The 15,448-nt window shown below is 42.6% G+C and overlaps 1 protein-coding gene across 2 annotated transcripts in view; it reads right to left on the reverse strand.

The window, feature by feature from the left end:
- Positions 1 to 15,448, reverse strand: part of ADAM11 (ADAM metallopeptidase domain 11) — a 241,547-nt gene that overhangs the window by 35,905 nt on the left and 190,194 nt on the right. For both annotated transcript variants that reach the window (XM_069751395.1, XM_069751394.1), the window contains exons 19-20: positions 15,094 to 15,144; positions 1,857 to 1,920 (exon numbers count right to left, since the gene is read on the reverse strand). In XM_069751395.1, the coding sequence (XP_069607496.1) occupies positions 1,857 to 1,920; positions 15,094 to 15,144 (115 nt within the window). The remainder of the gene's footprint in view (positions 1 to 1,856; positions 1,921 to 15,093; positions 15,145 to 15,448) is intronic.

A 15,448-nucleotide genomic window follows, 5' to 3' on the forward strand; every position in this document is an offset into this window, starting at 1 on the left:
CTTGAAGCTCATCAAGAGAATGCCAAGAGTGTGCAAAGCAGTCATCAAAGCAAAAGGCGGCTACTTTGAAGAACCTAGAATATAAGACATAGTTTCAGTTGTTTCACACTTTTTTGTTAAGTATATAATTCCACATGTGTTAATTCATAGTTTTGAAGCCTTCAGTGTGAATGTACAATTTTCATAGTCATGAAAATACAGAAAAATCTTTAAATGAGGTGTGTCCAAACTTTTGCTCTGTACTGTATATCATGAAATCCCCATTTTTTTTTTTAGACCATTTTAAAAACCGCACCCATCAATGTGTTCAAAACTGCTTTCAGGAAGTTTATTAACCATTCAGCTGCTTTTCAGGAATTAATACAAAGTGTAATGACAGGAAGGGAAAATGTTAATTTTACCACGTAAATGTCGCTAACTTCTGAACAGGCTACTATAGCCGGAAGACTCTAAGGCTGCTATTTGGCAAACATCAGGACCACAGAATCATGATCTCAGGGTGCCGATGGGGCTAAAGAGGAAGCCCCTACACTCTGTTAACCATTTAGATGCCATAGTCACTATTGACAGCAGCATCTATAGAGTTAAAAAGCCATGGTTGGTGCCAAAACTAATCAAGGCTGATACAGCAAGGTGTCTTCTATAGTGTACAGTGGACAGCTGAGGCATTTTCACCAGTCGGGGAATGCTATTGTCTGATATATGAGGTCAGTAAAAAGACGTATTGGTGGTCGCTAAGGGGTTAAAATAACCTTACTTCAGTGAGAGGTGGAATATAGTGGTATGTCAACATCACACCCTCTTACTTTTCTGGTGCTGGGGAATAAAAAAAGAGGAGGCACTGGTCAGACTTACCACTGCACTCCTAATCCAATGCCATTATGGAGACCATCTTGGAAGAAGAAGGAATGGAACGCCAATCTGAACAGAAGAGGCAGCAGGAGGCAAAGAGAGCGCACCAGGTAGGGCGACTATACACAACAAATGTATAGTAACTTTTCAGTCCCTGTACAGAAGGTCATTTAAAAAGGAGTTTTCCCAACTCCACGATCCTATTCCCATAGGTAGTAGATGCAATAATAATAATATTAGCAAATACCTCCAATTAGAAATGTAGTATAGTTTTTTTGATTCACTATGTCGCTTTCCTCATGTGCAGGGCCTTAGGTATCCATGGTTACAACCAAAAGCAACTTGTTGTCATAGCCATGGTACCCTAAGGTCCTGCAATGTCTGCACATGAGGAAAGAGACATAGCAAATCAGAAGAACTATACTACATTTCTAATTGGAGCTCATTACTAATATTATTGTTATCACACCAAGTACATATCGGGATAGGATCTTGGAGATGGGAATACCCCTTTAAGTTAATTAAACAGCTAGCAAGAATTACTTTAACAGAAATACCACTAAGCCCAAATAGTGCAATGTACGAATGACAACAGGTATTTGCTGAGGAATTTCCTCAAGGGTGGTTTTTAACCTATTTCATGAAGGGCAGTTTTCAGCTTTAGGCCGGGGTCACACGAGCGTTTCTCTCATGCAAGAGAATTAGGTCAATTATGTAAATGACACCTGGATAAAACTCAGTTAGAACCAAGTGGCAGCTTAGCGTGATTTCATTCTCTTGGATGAAAAATTTGGAGCACAGATGAGAAGAGGACGGAGAACAAAATTTCTTCTTCTTCTCCATTGCCGGACTCCGCAGAAGTCGGACTGCACTCAGATGACATGACTATCCAATAAAACATCAGATAGCTCTTGTCCAATGTATTAGCTGGGGTGAGCGAGCCCTTACACTAAGTGGTGCAAAGTAAAAATAATAGCACATATTTAGATAGTGGTAACACTTACTGCGTCCCCATACAGCACTACATTGACGATCTCTGGTTTTGCATCGGCCTCCATAACATCGACCCTGTTAAATATAAATTTATAAATCGATCACATGCTGAAAGTGACATAATTACATTGATGAGGTTCTACACAAGTGTCACAATTGCTACCATTTCCAATATATTAGATACTTTACAACAGATCAACAAATGGAGATCTGGAGGATTTAATAAGATAAATGACAACCATTTCTTAAGTAATTGTCATTATTCTCTGTAATCCTGCACTCAGAATGTTTACATTCCAGAGCTTATATGTACGTCTTATTTCTACATGCTAATAGCAATGTTCATCAGTTCTTCTACAAGGAAATCTCATCTGCCTGCTTTATGTGCCTAGATGACTGGTTGCGGTGCCCATCTAGATTATTAGAGGCCGTATGGCTTTATACAGACTGGACACTTGCGGGCAGCAACTGAGACTTTTACAAGTCGAAATGTGTATTGCCAAAAAAAAGCAGCAACCGTCTTTATTTTTTTTAAAAAAGGAGATCACCATAGTCTTATACTGCTTCTCACTAAATTAGAATATCATCAAAAAGTGAATTTATTTCAGTTCTTCAATACAAAAAAAGAGAAACTCATATATTATATAGAGTCATTATGGAGTGATCTATTTCACATGTTTATTTCTGTTAATGTTGATGATTATGGCTTACAGTCAATGAAAAACCAAAAGTCATTATCTCAGTAAATTAGAATACTTATAAAACCAGCTTGAAAAACGAGTTTAAAATCCGAAATGTTGGCCTACTGAAATGTATGTTCAGTAAATGCACTCAATACTTGGTCGTGGCTCCTTTTGCATCAATTACTGCATCAATTCGGCGTGGCATAGAGGCGATCAGCCTGTGGCATTGCTGAGGTGTTATGGAAGCCCAGGTTTCTTTGATAGCAGCCTTCAGCTCATCTGCATTGTTGGGTCTGGTGTCTTTCATCTTCCTCTTGACAATACCCTGTAGATTCTCTATGGGGTTAAGGTCAGGCAAGTTTTCTGGCCAATCAAGCACAGTGATACTGTTGTTTTTAAACCAGGTATTGGTAGTTTTGGCAGTGTGGACAGGTGCCAAGTCCTGCTGGAGAATTAAATTTCCATCTCCAAAAAGCATGTCAGCAGAGGGAAGCATGAAGTGCTCTAAAATTTCCTGATAGGCGGCTGCACTGACTTTGGTCTTGATAAAACACAGTGGACCTACACCAGCAGATAACATGGCTCCTCAAACCATCACTGATTGTGGAAACTTTACACTAGACCTCAAGCAGCTTGGGTTGTCTGCCTCTCCACTCTTCCTCCAGACTCTCGGACATTGATTGCCAAATTAAATGCAAAATTTACTTTCATCTGAAAACAACACCTTGGACCACTGAGTAACAGTCCAGTTCTTTTCTCATTGGCCCAGGTAAGATGCTTCTGGCGTGGTCTATTGGTCATGAGTGGCTTGACACAAGGAATGCGACACTTGTAGCCCATGTCTTGGATACATCTGTGTGTGGTGGCTCTTGAAGTAATGACTCCAGCAACAGTCCACTCCTTGTGAATTTCGCCCAAATTTTTGAATGGCCTTTCCTTAACAATTCTTTCAAGGCTGCGGTTATCCTGGTTGCTTGTGCACCTTTTTCTACCACACTTTTTCCACCACACTTTTTCCTTCCACTAATTCCACTAAGTCCATTAATGTGCTTGGATATAGCATTCTGTGAACAGCCAGCTTCTTTAGCAATGACCTTTTGTGGAGTGTGTCAATGACTGCCTTCTGGACATCTGTCAAGTCAGCAGTCTTCCCCATGATTGTGGAGCCTACTGAAACAGACTAAGGGACCTTTTAAATACTTAGGAAGACTTTCCAGGTGTTTCTTGTTAATTATTCTAATTTACTGAGATAATGTCTTTTGGATTTTCATTGACTGTAAGCCATAATCATGAACATTAACAGAAATAAACACTTGAAATAGATCTCTGTTTGTAATGACTATATAATATGAGCTTCACTTTTTGTATTGAAGAACTGAAATAAATTAACTTTTTGATGATATTCTAATTTAGTGAGAAGAACTTGTAATTGTTAATACGAGGTTAAATAATGTATACAATTCAACCAACCCATAATATGGCATAACTAGAACAATTCCTATACTGTTACTGATCTGCAAGTGCAGACTATAAGCAGCAGTTTATAACTACCTACGATGGGACAAAATCTGCAGATTTTCATTAGCCTATGGGCTTGTTCACACCACACAGCGAGATTTTTTCTAGGACAAAATGCACGTTTGATTTTTTCTTTCATTACCAGAAAAGTGAATTAGATTCCTGAAATTTAATGCATGTGGTGCTCATTTTATTCCTTGCAGATCAATGAGTTTTTTCAAACCTACAGCGTGTCAATTCAGTGTTATTGCTGTGTTTTTTTACCCATTCAAATGACAGGGAAAACACATAAAAAATGCACATATTTTATGCAGTGTTATTCCTAACAATACTCTGGTTTTTGCGACAGAAAAATGCGCTGCAAATACTCAAGGTGTGCACATAGCCAAAAGTTTAGCCACTGGAGATTGGAAGCCACAGGTTTTTAAGCTGGTAATAAATTAAATAACTTTGGGCAAAATGTTTGTTTGGTGAACAGATATCCCACATACCCATTAGTACGCAGCCGAACATTCAAAAGTTTTCAGTGGGAGAGAGGAGGAAAGAATGAGGAGGAGGGTTATCTCCCATGAAAACAAAAAGATTGTTTGTTGGTGAAGAATCGGGAGGCCCCATATATATCCCATAGTTGTCCATTGCTTCCAATATCTAATGTGGAAGGGGGCTTTAACATTCCATAGGCAATAGAAAACACCCTATTACAACTCGGGTAGGTATTGCCTGGTTGCATTATACTTTATTCAATTTATATCCTATATTTTGTGAGCATGATTTAAAGATAAAAAGTATAAACAGTAAATAAGATTAATAGAAAGAAAAAATGCAATAGACCTTATTCAAGTTGTTTCTGCTGTAACAAAGTGACTGGCAAAGTATTGGAGGGGAGATATGTTTCACTGAGGCTATTAGCTTCAGATATTTGAAACCCACAAGTTTGTCCCAGCACACTATGTTTTGAGAGGAGTTAATTGGCCATTTTAAGGGCTATTTTTCTGTGGACTACCATAGAGCAGGTGGGAGGTTTTCAACCTTGTCTCCACCCCAGGATGTGGTCTGGGGTTTAAATAGTCAGCCTCCTGAGGCATTCAGTGTTCAGTGTGTCTGGAGAGGCTAACTCCAGAGAAGTGTTCTTGCCTGTGCTAACATGAACCGTGTGTTTTTGCTAACCCTGAGCGGGCGGATCCTCGAAACCACAAGGACTGTGCTTTTGTGTTACCACTTTGTTTTGTTTTCCTATTTTTGCCCAAAGGGCCGTGTTCATTTTTACTTCACCATGGTTTATGCCACATATATAATCAACCAGTGAATATATTAAAAAGACAGTGTTTCCGTGTCTACCTCCATGTAGCTGAGTGAGCTGATCTACCATACTGCCTACAGAAACTTAGCTAAAACTGATCTGCCTTGGATCTAAGGAGTGGGAAGAGACCACCACTTTTTTCACACAGTGTTGACGTATGTGTATTTTACAGAATTCTTGCATTCCTTATGAAATAACAATTCTGGAGCATGCTTTCCTAGAACTCTGTGCTATTATTCCATTGTAAGGCTGGTTTCACACTAGCGTAGGGCAGAGCTGCGGAGGGCTGCGTAGTTCCTCAGTTAAGCCCCACCCACTGCCACACCTCTTCCATTCAGCCCCGCCCACGTCGGCATGCGTCCTGCTTACCTATCGTTAACATTGGGTACGCAGGCCATGCAAATGTATGCGGATGCCTCCTCATACGTCGTTTTGATACTGCGCCCACCGCAACAAAATGCAACATATTCCGCTCGACGCAGTTCGGCGTAGCGTCAAAACGATGCATTCGGAGGCATCTGCAAACATTCGCATGGCCTGCGTACCCAATGTTAAAGATAGGTACACAGGACGCATGCCGACGTAGGCAGAGCTGAATGGAAGAGGTGCGGCAGTGGGCGTGGCTTAACGGAGGAACTACGCAGCCCTCTGCAGCTCTGCCCAACGCAAGTGTGAAACCAGCCTTATTCCTCCTAGAAACTTACAAATTGTTTTCTAGCTGGGTGTTACTATTGCCTTTGTCAATGATGTTTGTCCCTACATAGTCTGAAGGAAGAGTCACGCAGCAGTATAACTTGTACAAGGATCGCAACACAAAACTTGAACATAGAAATACATGCTGTCATGGGTTGAGATAGCTGTCTGCCAGACCGAGGATTGCGTTTCAATCTACATCCGAGTTTTACAGCCCCCCAAAAAACATGCGGGGATTGCCTGCCATACAGCGCAGGATTCATGTGACAAAAGGAATGCGAGTGCCAAAACCGCTGGAACGGCGATGGCACAGGAGGTGAATTTAGGTGTTTTAGTTTTAATGGGCAAGTAAATAAGGCAGCACATTGCAGCGCTAAAACATGCAAACATGAAACACGAAAATTGAACTGCATTACTGCACTAGAAATATGAAAAATGAGAGCGTTTAGCGCATAAAAATGGCCAATTTTATGTGTACCTGGTAGCCACTTTACGGCATCTCTCTTATACCAGGTCCTACACTTGCCTTTCTGTTATGATCAGGTGACCTTGGAGCAGCATGAAAACTTTCACTGGAGTAGGTGGTAACTATACTGACCACAAACCCTGATCTTATCACCGCAACTAGAAGTAGCCGTGGGGTGTGCCTAACAAAACCTAGACACCTCGACACAGCCGGAGGACTAAATACCCCTATAGATGGAAATAGGAATTTCTACCTTGCCTCAGAGCAGAACCCCAAAGGATAGGCAGCCCCCACAAATATTGACTGTGAGTAGTAGAGGAAAAGACACACATAGGCAGAAAACAGGATTTAGCAAATGAGGCACACACTAGCTAAATAGGAAAGGATAGGACATTATACTAAGCGGACAGTATTAAAAATCATTCCAAAAATATCCACAGCAGAAAATACAAAAACTCCACCATCTAACTAAAGATGTAGAGCGTATATCTGCATCTCCAGAGAATCCAACAAGACCAAGAAAACACTGACACAGTCTAAGCTGGACAAGAGAAAAACAAATGAATAGCACAGAATATAAGCACACAGCATGTGTGCCACAGAAACAAAAACCAGACACTTATCTTTGCTGAATTGACAGCTGAGCAGGAGAAGCCAGAAAGTGATCCAACACTTCAGAAGAAACATTGACAACTGCATTCCCACATACAACCACTGGAGGGAACCCAAGAGCAGAATTCACAACAGTACCCCCCCCCTTGAGGAGGGGTCACCGAAACCTCGCCAGGGCCTCCAGGACGATCAGGATGAGCCAGATGAAAGGCACGGACCAAATCAGCAGCATGGACATCAGAGGCAAAAACCCAAGAATTATCCTCCTGGCCGTAACCCTTCCATTTGACAAGGTACTGAAGCCTCCGCCTCGAAAAACGAGAATCCAAAATCTCAACCACATACTCCAACTCACCATCAACCAACACAGGGGCCGGAGGATCAACAGAGGGAACAACGGGCACCACATATTTCCGCACTAAAGATCTATGGAAGACATTATGGATAGCAAAAGAGGCCGGAAGCGCCAAACGAAAAGACACCGGATTAATAATCTCAGAAATCTTATAAGGACCAATAAACCGAGGCTTAAACTTAAGGGAAGAAACCTTCATAGGAACATGACGGGAAGACAACCAGACCAGATCCCCAACTCGAAGCCGGGAACCAACACACCGACGACGGTTAGCAAAACATTGAGCCTCCTCCTGAGAAAACACCAAATTGTCCACCACATGAGCCTAAATCTGCTGCAACCTGTCAACCACAGAATCCACACCAGGACAGTTAGAAGGCTCAACCTGCCCAGAAGAAAAACGAGGATGAAAACCAAAATTACAAAAGAAAGGCAAAACCAAAGTAGCCGAACTAGCCCGATTATTAAGGGCAAACTCGGCCAATGGCAAGAAGGCCACCCAATCATCCTGATCAGCAGACACAAAGCATCTCAAATAAGTTTCCAAAGTCTGATTAGTTCGCTCGGTCTGGCCATTTGTCTGAGGATGAAATGCAGAAGGAAAAAAAAGACAAATCAATGCCCAGCCTAGCACAAAAGGCCCGCCAAAACCTAGAAACAAACTGGGAACCTCTGTCGGACACAATATTCTCCGGAATCCCATGCAAACGAACCACATGCTGAAAAAACAACGGAACCAAATCCGAAGAGGAAGGCAATTTAGGCAAAGGCACCAAATGAACCATCTTAGAGAACCGGTCACGAACAACCCAGATAACAGACATTTTCTGGGAGACCGAAAGATCAGAAATAAAATCCATCGAAATATGCGTCCAGGGCCTCTCAGGGACTGGCAATGGCAAAAGCAACCCACTAGCACAGGAACAACAAGGCTTGGCCCGCGAACAAGTCCCACAGGACAGCACAAAAAAATGCACATCACGCGACAAAGAAGGCCACCAAAAGGACCTACCAACCAAGTCTCTGGTACCAAAAATGCCAGGATGACCAGCCAACACGGAACAGTGAACCTCAGAAATCACTCTACTAGTCCATCTGTCAGGAACAAACAGTTTCCCCACAGGACAGCGGTCAGGTTTGTCAGCCTGAAATTCCTGAAGAACCCGTCGTAAATCAGGGGAAATGGCAGAAAGGACCACCCCTTCTTTCAGAATACCGACCGGTTCTAAGACCTCAGGAGAATCAGGCAAAAAACTCCTAGAGAGGGCATCAGCCTTAATATTCTTAGAACCCGGAAGGTACAAGACCACGAAATCAAAACGGGAAAAAAACAAGGACCATCGAGCTTGTCTAGGATTCAGCCATTTGGCAGACTCGAGGTAAATAAGATTCTTATGATCGGTCAAGACCACAATACGGTGCTTAGCTCCCTCAAGCCAATGTCGCCACTCCTCAAATGCCCACTTCATAGCCAACAACTCCCGATTGCCAACATCATAATTGCGTTCAGCAGGCGAAAACTTACGGGAAAAGAAGGCACACGGTTTCATCAAGGAACCAACAGGATCCCTCTGAGACAAAACGGCCCCTGCCCCAATCTCAGAAGCGTCAACCTCAACCTGAAATGGAAGAGAAACATCCGGTTGGCGCAACACCGGAGCAGAAGTAAATCGACGTTTAAGCTCCTGAAAGGCAGAGACAGCCGCAGAGGACCAATTCGCCACATCAGCGCCTTTCTTCGTCCCTTTCACAAACAAAGCATTGTCACGAAGGATCTGAAATACCATCCTGATTTCTTGCACATGAGACTCCCAATCATCTGAAAAAATCAAAATATCGTCCAAATATACAATCAAGAATTTATCAAGATAAGTCCAGAAGATATCATGCATGAAGGACTGAAAAACAGATGGAGCATTAGAGAGTCCAAATGGCATCACAAGGTATTCAAAATGGCCTTCAGGCGTGTTAAACGCAGTTTTCCATTCATCACCCTGCTTAATACGAACAAGATTATATGCCCCCCGAAGGTCAATCTTAGTAAACCAACTAGCTCCCTTAATCCTAGCAAACAAATCAGAAAGCAAAGGCAAAGGGTATTGAAACTTGACCGTGATCTTATTCAAGAGGCGATAATCAATACAGGGTCTCAAGGAACCATCTTTTTTAGCAACAAAAAAGAACCCCGCTCCCAACGGTGAAGAAGATGGCCGAATATGCCCTTTCTCCAAAGACTCCTTAATTTAGCTCCGCATGGCGGTATGTTCAGGCACAGACAGGTTGAAAAGTCGACCCTTAGGAAACTTACAGCCTGGAATCAAGTCAATAGCACAATCGCAGTCCCTGTGCGGTGGAAGGAAACTGGACTTGGGCTCATCGAATACATCCTGAAAATCAGACAAAAACTCTGGAATTTCAGAAGAGGGAGAAGAGGAGATTGACATCAAAGGAACATCATTATGAACCCCCTGACAACCCCAACTAGTCACAGACATGGACTTCCAATCCAACACAGGATTATGTACCTGCAACCACGGAAAACCCAGCACGATAGCATCATGCAAATTATGCAACACCAGAAATCGACAATCTTCCTGATGGACTGGCGCCATGCGCATGGTCACCTGTGTCCAAAACTGGGGTTTATTTTTAGCCAAGGGTGTAGCATCAATGCCCCTCAAAGGAATAGGGTTCTGCAAAGGCTGCAAGGGAAAACCACAACACTTGGCAAACTCAAAGTACATTAAGTTCAAGGCGGCGCCTGAATCCACAAACGCCATAACAGAAAATGATGACAATGAGCAGATCAAGGACACAGATAATAAAAATTTAGGTTGTACAGTACTGATAGTAATTGAACTGGCGATCCTCTTTGTCCGCTTAGGACAGACAGAAATGACATGAGAAGCGTCGCCACAATAATAACACAGCCTATTCTGACGTCTGAAACCTTGTCGTTCCGTTCTAGACAGAATCCTATCACACTGTATTGGCTCAGGAATTTGCTCTGAGGATAACACCACAGCGCGCACAGTTCTGCGCTCCCGCAAGCGACGGTCAATCTGAATGGCCAGAGACATAGAATCACTCAGACCGGAAGGCGTGGGAAACCCCATCATAACATCTTTAACAGATTCAGAAAGACCCTTTCTGAAAATTGCCGCCAAAGCATCATTATTCCATTTAGTCAACACCGACCATTTTCTGAAGTTCTGACAATACAATTCTGCCGCCTCTTGACCCTGAGACAGGGCCAACAAGGTCTTTTCAGCTTGATCCACAGAATTAGGTTCATCATATAACAATCCCAAGGCCTGAAAAAAGGAGTCTACATCAAGCAAAGCCGGATTCCCAGATTCCAGGGAAAATGCCCAATCCTGCGGGTCGCCACGCAGCAGGGAAATGACAATTTTTACTCGCTGAATGGAATCTCCGGAGGATCGAGGTCTCAAAGCAAAAAAACAGTTTACAGTTGTTTTTAAAACTCAAAAATTTGGACCTGTCACCAAAAAACAAATCAGGAGTAGGAATCTTCGGTTCTAAAACAGGAGTCTGAACAATATAATCAGAAATACCCTGTACCCGAGCAGCAAGCTGGTCTACATGAGAAGCTAATTCCTGAACATTCATGCTAGCACAAGGCTCTTCATCCACCCAGAGATAAAGAGGGAGGAGAAGACAAAGTAGACTGAAGAAAAAAAATGGCTCAAGACCTTTCTTCCCTTCTTCTGAGATGCATTTAACTCATTATTGGCCAGTTGTACTGTTATGATCAGGTGACCTTGGAGCAGCATGAAAACTTACACTGGAGTAGGTGGTAACTATACTGACCGCAAACCCTGATCTTATCACCGCAACTAGAAGTAGCCATGGGGTGTGCCTAACAAAACCTAGACACCTCGACACAGCCGGAGGACTAAATACCCCTATAGATGGAAATAGGAATTTCTACCTTGCCTCAGAGCAGAACCCCAAAGGATAGGCAGCCCCCCACAAATATTGACTATGAGTAGTAGAGGAAAAGACACACATAGGCAGAAAACAGGATTTAGCAAATGAGGCACACACTAGCTAAATAGGAAAGGATAGGACAGGATACTAAGCGGACAGTATTAAAAATCCTTCCAAAAATATCCACAGCAGAAAATACAAAAACTCCACCATCTAACTAAAGATGTGGAGCGTATATCTGCATCTCCAGAGAATCCAACAAGACCAAGAAAACACTGACACAGTCTAAGCTGGACAAGAGAAAAACAAATGAATAGCACAGAATATAAGCACACAGCATGTGTGCCACAGAAACAAAAACCAGACTTATCTTTGCTGAATTGACAGCTGAGCAGGAGAAGCCAGAAAGTGATCCAACACTTCAGAAGAAACATTGACAACTGCATTCCCACCTACAACCACTGGAGGGAACCCAAGAGCAGAATTCACAACACCTTTCCTTGCTGAGAATAAACGTCTCCATCTGAATGGGTACCTGTGAAACCTCTTCTTAGACTAAAATTCTCTCTCTCTGTGGAGGGGTATTGGACCTGAACACCTGTGGCTAGGAGGCGGAGTGCTTGATCAGAAGGCTAAAGAATACATTTCAAAAAACTGACCGTCACATCCAAACATAGACTAAGTGTGAACAGGTGCTGAACCCAGAGTCGCCAACTCGCATATAGTCAAGTAAATAAGGCAGCACACTGCAGCGCTAAAACATGCAAACATGAAACACGAAAATTGAACTGCATTACTGCACTAGAAATATGAAAAATGAGAGCGTTTAGCGCATAAAAATGGCCAATTTTATGTGTACCTGGTAGCCACTTTACGGCATCTCTCTTATACCAGGTCCTACACTTGCCTTTCCTCGCTGAGAATAAACGTCTCCATATGAATGGGTACCTGTGAAACCTCTTCTTAGACTAAAATTCTCTCTCTCTGTGGAGGGGTATTGGACCTGCTGTAATTAAAACACCTGTGGCTAGGAGACCCTTTCAGATGGAGACGTTTATTCTCAGCGAGGAAAGGCAAGTGTAGGACCTGGTATAAGAGAGATGCCGTAAAGTGGCTACCAGGTACCCATAAAATTGGCCATTTTTATGCACTAAACGCTCTCATTTTTCATATTTCTAGTGCAGTAATGCAGTTCAATTTTCGTGGTTCATGTTTGCATGTTTTAGCGCTGCAGTGTGCTGCCTTATTTACTTGACTATATGCGAGTTGGCGACTTTGGGTTCAGCACCTGTTCACACTTAGTCTATGTTTGGATGTGACGATCAGTTTTTTGAAATGTATTCTTTAGCCTTCTGATCGAGCACTCCGCCTCTTAGCCACAGGTGTTTTAATTACAGCAGGTCCAATATCCCTCCACAGAGAGAGAGAATTTTAGTCTAAGAAGAGGTTTCACAGGTACCCATTCAGATGGAGACGTTTATTCTCAGCGAGGAAAGGCAAGTGTAGGACCTGGGATAAGAGAGATGCCGTAAAGTGGCTACCAGGTACACATAAAATTGGCCATTTTTATGCGCTAAACGCTCTCATTTTTCATATTTCTAGTGCAGTAATGCAGTTCAATTTTCATGTTTCATGTTTGCATGTTTTAGCACTGCAGTGTGCTGCCTTATTTACTTGACTATATGCGAGTTGGCGACTCTGGGTTCAGCACCTGTTCACACTTAGTCTATGTTTGGATGTGACGGTCAGTTTTTTTAAATGTATTAGTTTTAATGGGGGTAGGACTGGCGTCAGCACCCGACGCACCCGGGCAAGTGCCGGGGCCCTGAGCAGGCAATGGGCCCACCCGCCTGCTCCGGGCCCCAGCACTTGCGATAATTACCTCTCCCGATTCCAGCGCTGCAGCGACTTCCGTCCTCTGACTGTGACGTTCAGGTCAGAGGGCGCGATGACATCACCAGTGCGTGCCTTCTGCCTGAGCAGTCGCAGCACAGAGAGCAGGAAGACGCCGACGCTGAGGAGCCCAGAGCAGAGCAGCATCAAGCAACGAGAGGTGAGTATTTCATTTTTTTTTATATTTGGAGCAATATATGGGGACCATCAGAAGAGGCCCATATATGGAGGATTATATGGGGCTAATTCTATATTGAGTATCTTATGGAGTCAATAATATAGGGAGCATCTTATGGGGCCAATTCTATAGGGAGCATTATATGGGGCCAATTTAATATGGAGCAGTAAATGGGGCCAATAATATATGAAGCATCTTATGGGACTAATTATATATGGAGCATTTTATATGGCTAATTATATATGGAGCATTATATGGGGCCCATTATACATGGAGCATCTTATGGGGCCAATTATTTTTGGAGCATTACATGGGACCCATTCTGTAAGAAGTATTATATGGGGCCCATTCTGTATGGAGTATCATATGGGGCCCATTCTGTATGGAGCAATATATGGGACTCAGTATAGTGTATGGGGCCGATCATCTACTGTATGGAGCATTATATGGGGTCAATTCCGTATGGAGCAATATATGCGGCTCATTCTGTATGGAGCACTCTGTGGTGCCCATTATACTGTATGGAGCATTATATGAGGCTCATTATTCTGTATGGAGCATAATATTGGGCTCATTATTCTGTTTGGAGCAATATGGGGCTCATTATTCTGTATAGAGGACTATGTGGTGCCAATTATACTGTATAGCGCACTATATGGGGCCATTATACTGTATGGGGCAATATATGTGGCTCATTATTCTGTTTGGAGCAATATATGGGGCTCATTATTCTGTATAGAGGACTATACTGTCCGGTTTCTGAGCTAATGTAGAATGCACAATAGATATCACTCATGTAATGTAATAAGTGAAATCTTTGGCATCGTACTACACCTATATTTCTCTGCCGTATCTGTGCATTATGAATTGTGGTATGTGTTAAAGGGGCCCACCGGGACTCTTTCGCCCAGGGCCCATGAAAACCTGGAGCCGGCTCTGAATGGGGGCAATCATTCAGATTAAGAATGGGTTGTCCTAGTAGTGGACCGCCCCTATATGGATTATATTAAATTAAATAGGGCCAGGTTCACTCATATTTGATTGTCCTTATACAGATAACAGTGCCCGGTCTGGTGACAGGTCTCCCAAGCTGATCTTACAAAATCATATGTGTCTATGAAGTAGTAAGTACGAATCGGGAGGCCGGCGGTCAGTCCACACATTGCTGTCCATTTACAGACTGTGAAATACACTAGTTTGAACCCAGTCTTATGTTCATATAGTCAACTCCTGACTGTTAGGCTACATTCACACGTTTAGTATTTGGTCAGTTTTTTACCTCAGTATCTGTAAGCCAAAACCAGGAGTGGGTGATAAATACAGAAGTGGTGCATATGTTTCTATTATACTTTTGCTCTGATTGTTCCACTCCTGATTTTGGCTTACACATACTGATGTAAAATACTGACCAAATACTGAATGTGTGACCGTGGCCTTAAGCTCCATTATAACACTGGTGTCTGTGAATAAAAGAAGCTGCTGCATAACACTTAATGCATAAACTGACAGTAATATTGGAGGACGTCACCTATCTTTTACTAACACAGAACATCACAAGTCCCAGCACTATTGTAATATATATTCAGACCGTGAGGTTACCTGTTCATTGTCACAGAAGTATCCGTCCTGCTTGTGTAGATTTCCTGGGCACTGTGTAAGCAAAGTGAGACATGGATTACCTTACACTAGACAGTTCACTATTCACACACTCAATCATTTTATTCATTTTGTTCAGGTCTGCAAAGAAAAACAGTTTTATAGTTTTATCTGTATAGAAATACTGAACAGGATGTGTCCTGAAACTGCAATTAAATTGTGGAGACTGATATGCTTAACCGAGATAAAAGTAAAAGGGAATCTGTCACTAAGTTTTTGCACCTAATCTGAGAGTGGCATGAAGTAGATACAGAGACCCTGATTCCAGTGATGTGTCACTTACCGGACTGCTTGCTGT

The sequence above is a fragment of the Ranitomeya imitator genome, chromosome 2 (genome assembly GCF_032444005.1).
Source record: "Ranitomeya imitator isolate aRanImi1 chromosome 2, aRanImi1.pri, whole genome shotgun sequence".
Taxonomy (NCBI): Eukaryota; Metazoa; Chordata; class Amphibia; order Anura; family Dendrobatidae; genus Ranitomeya; species Ranitomeya imitator.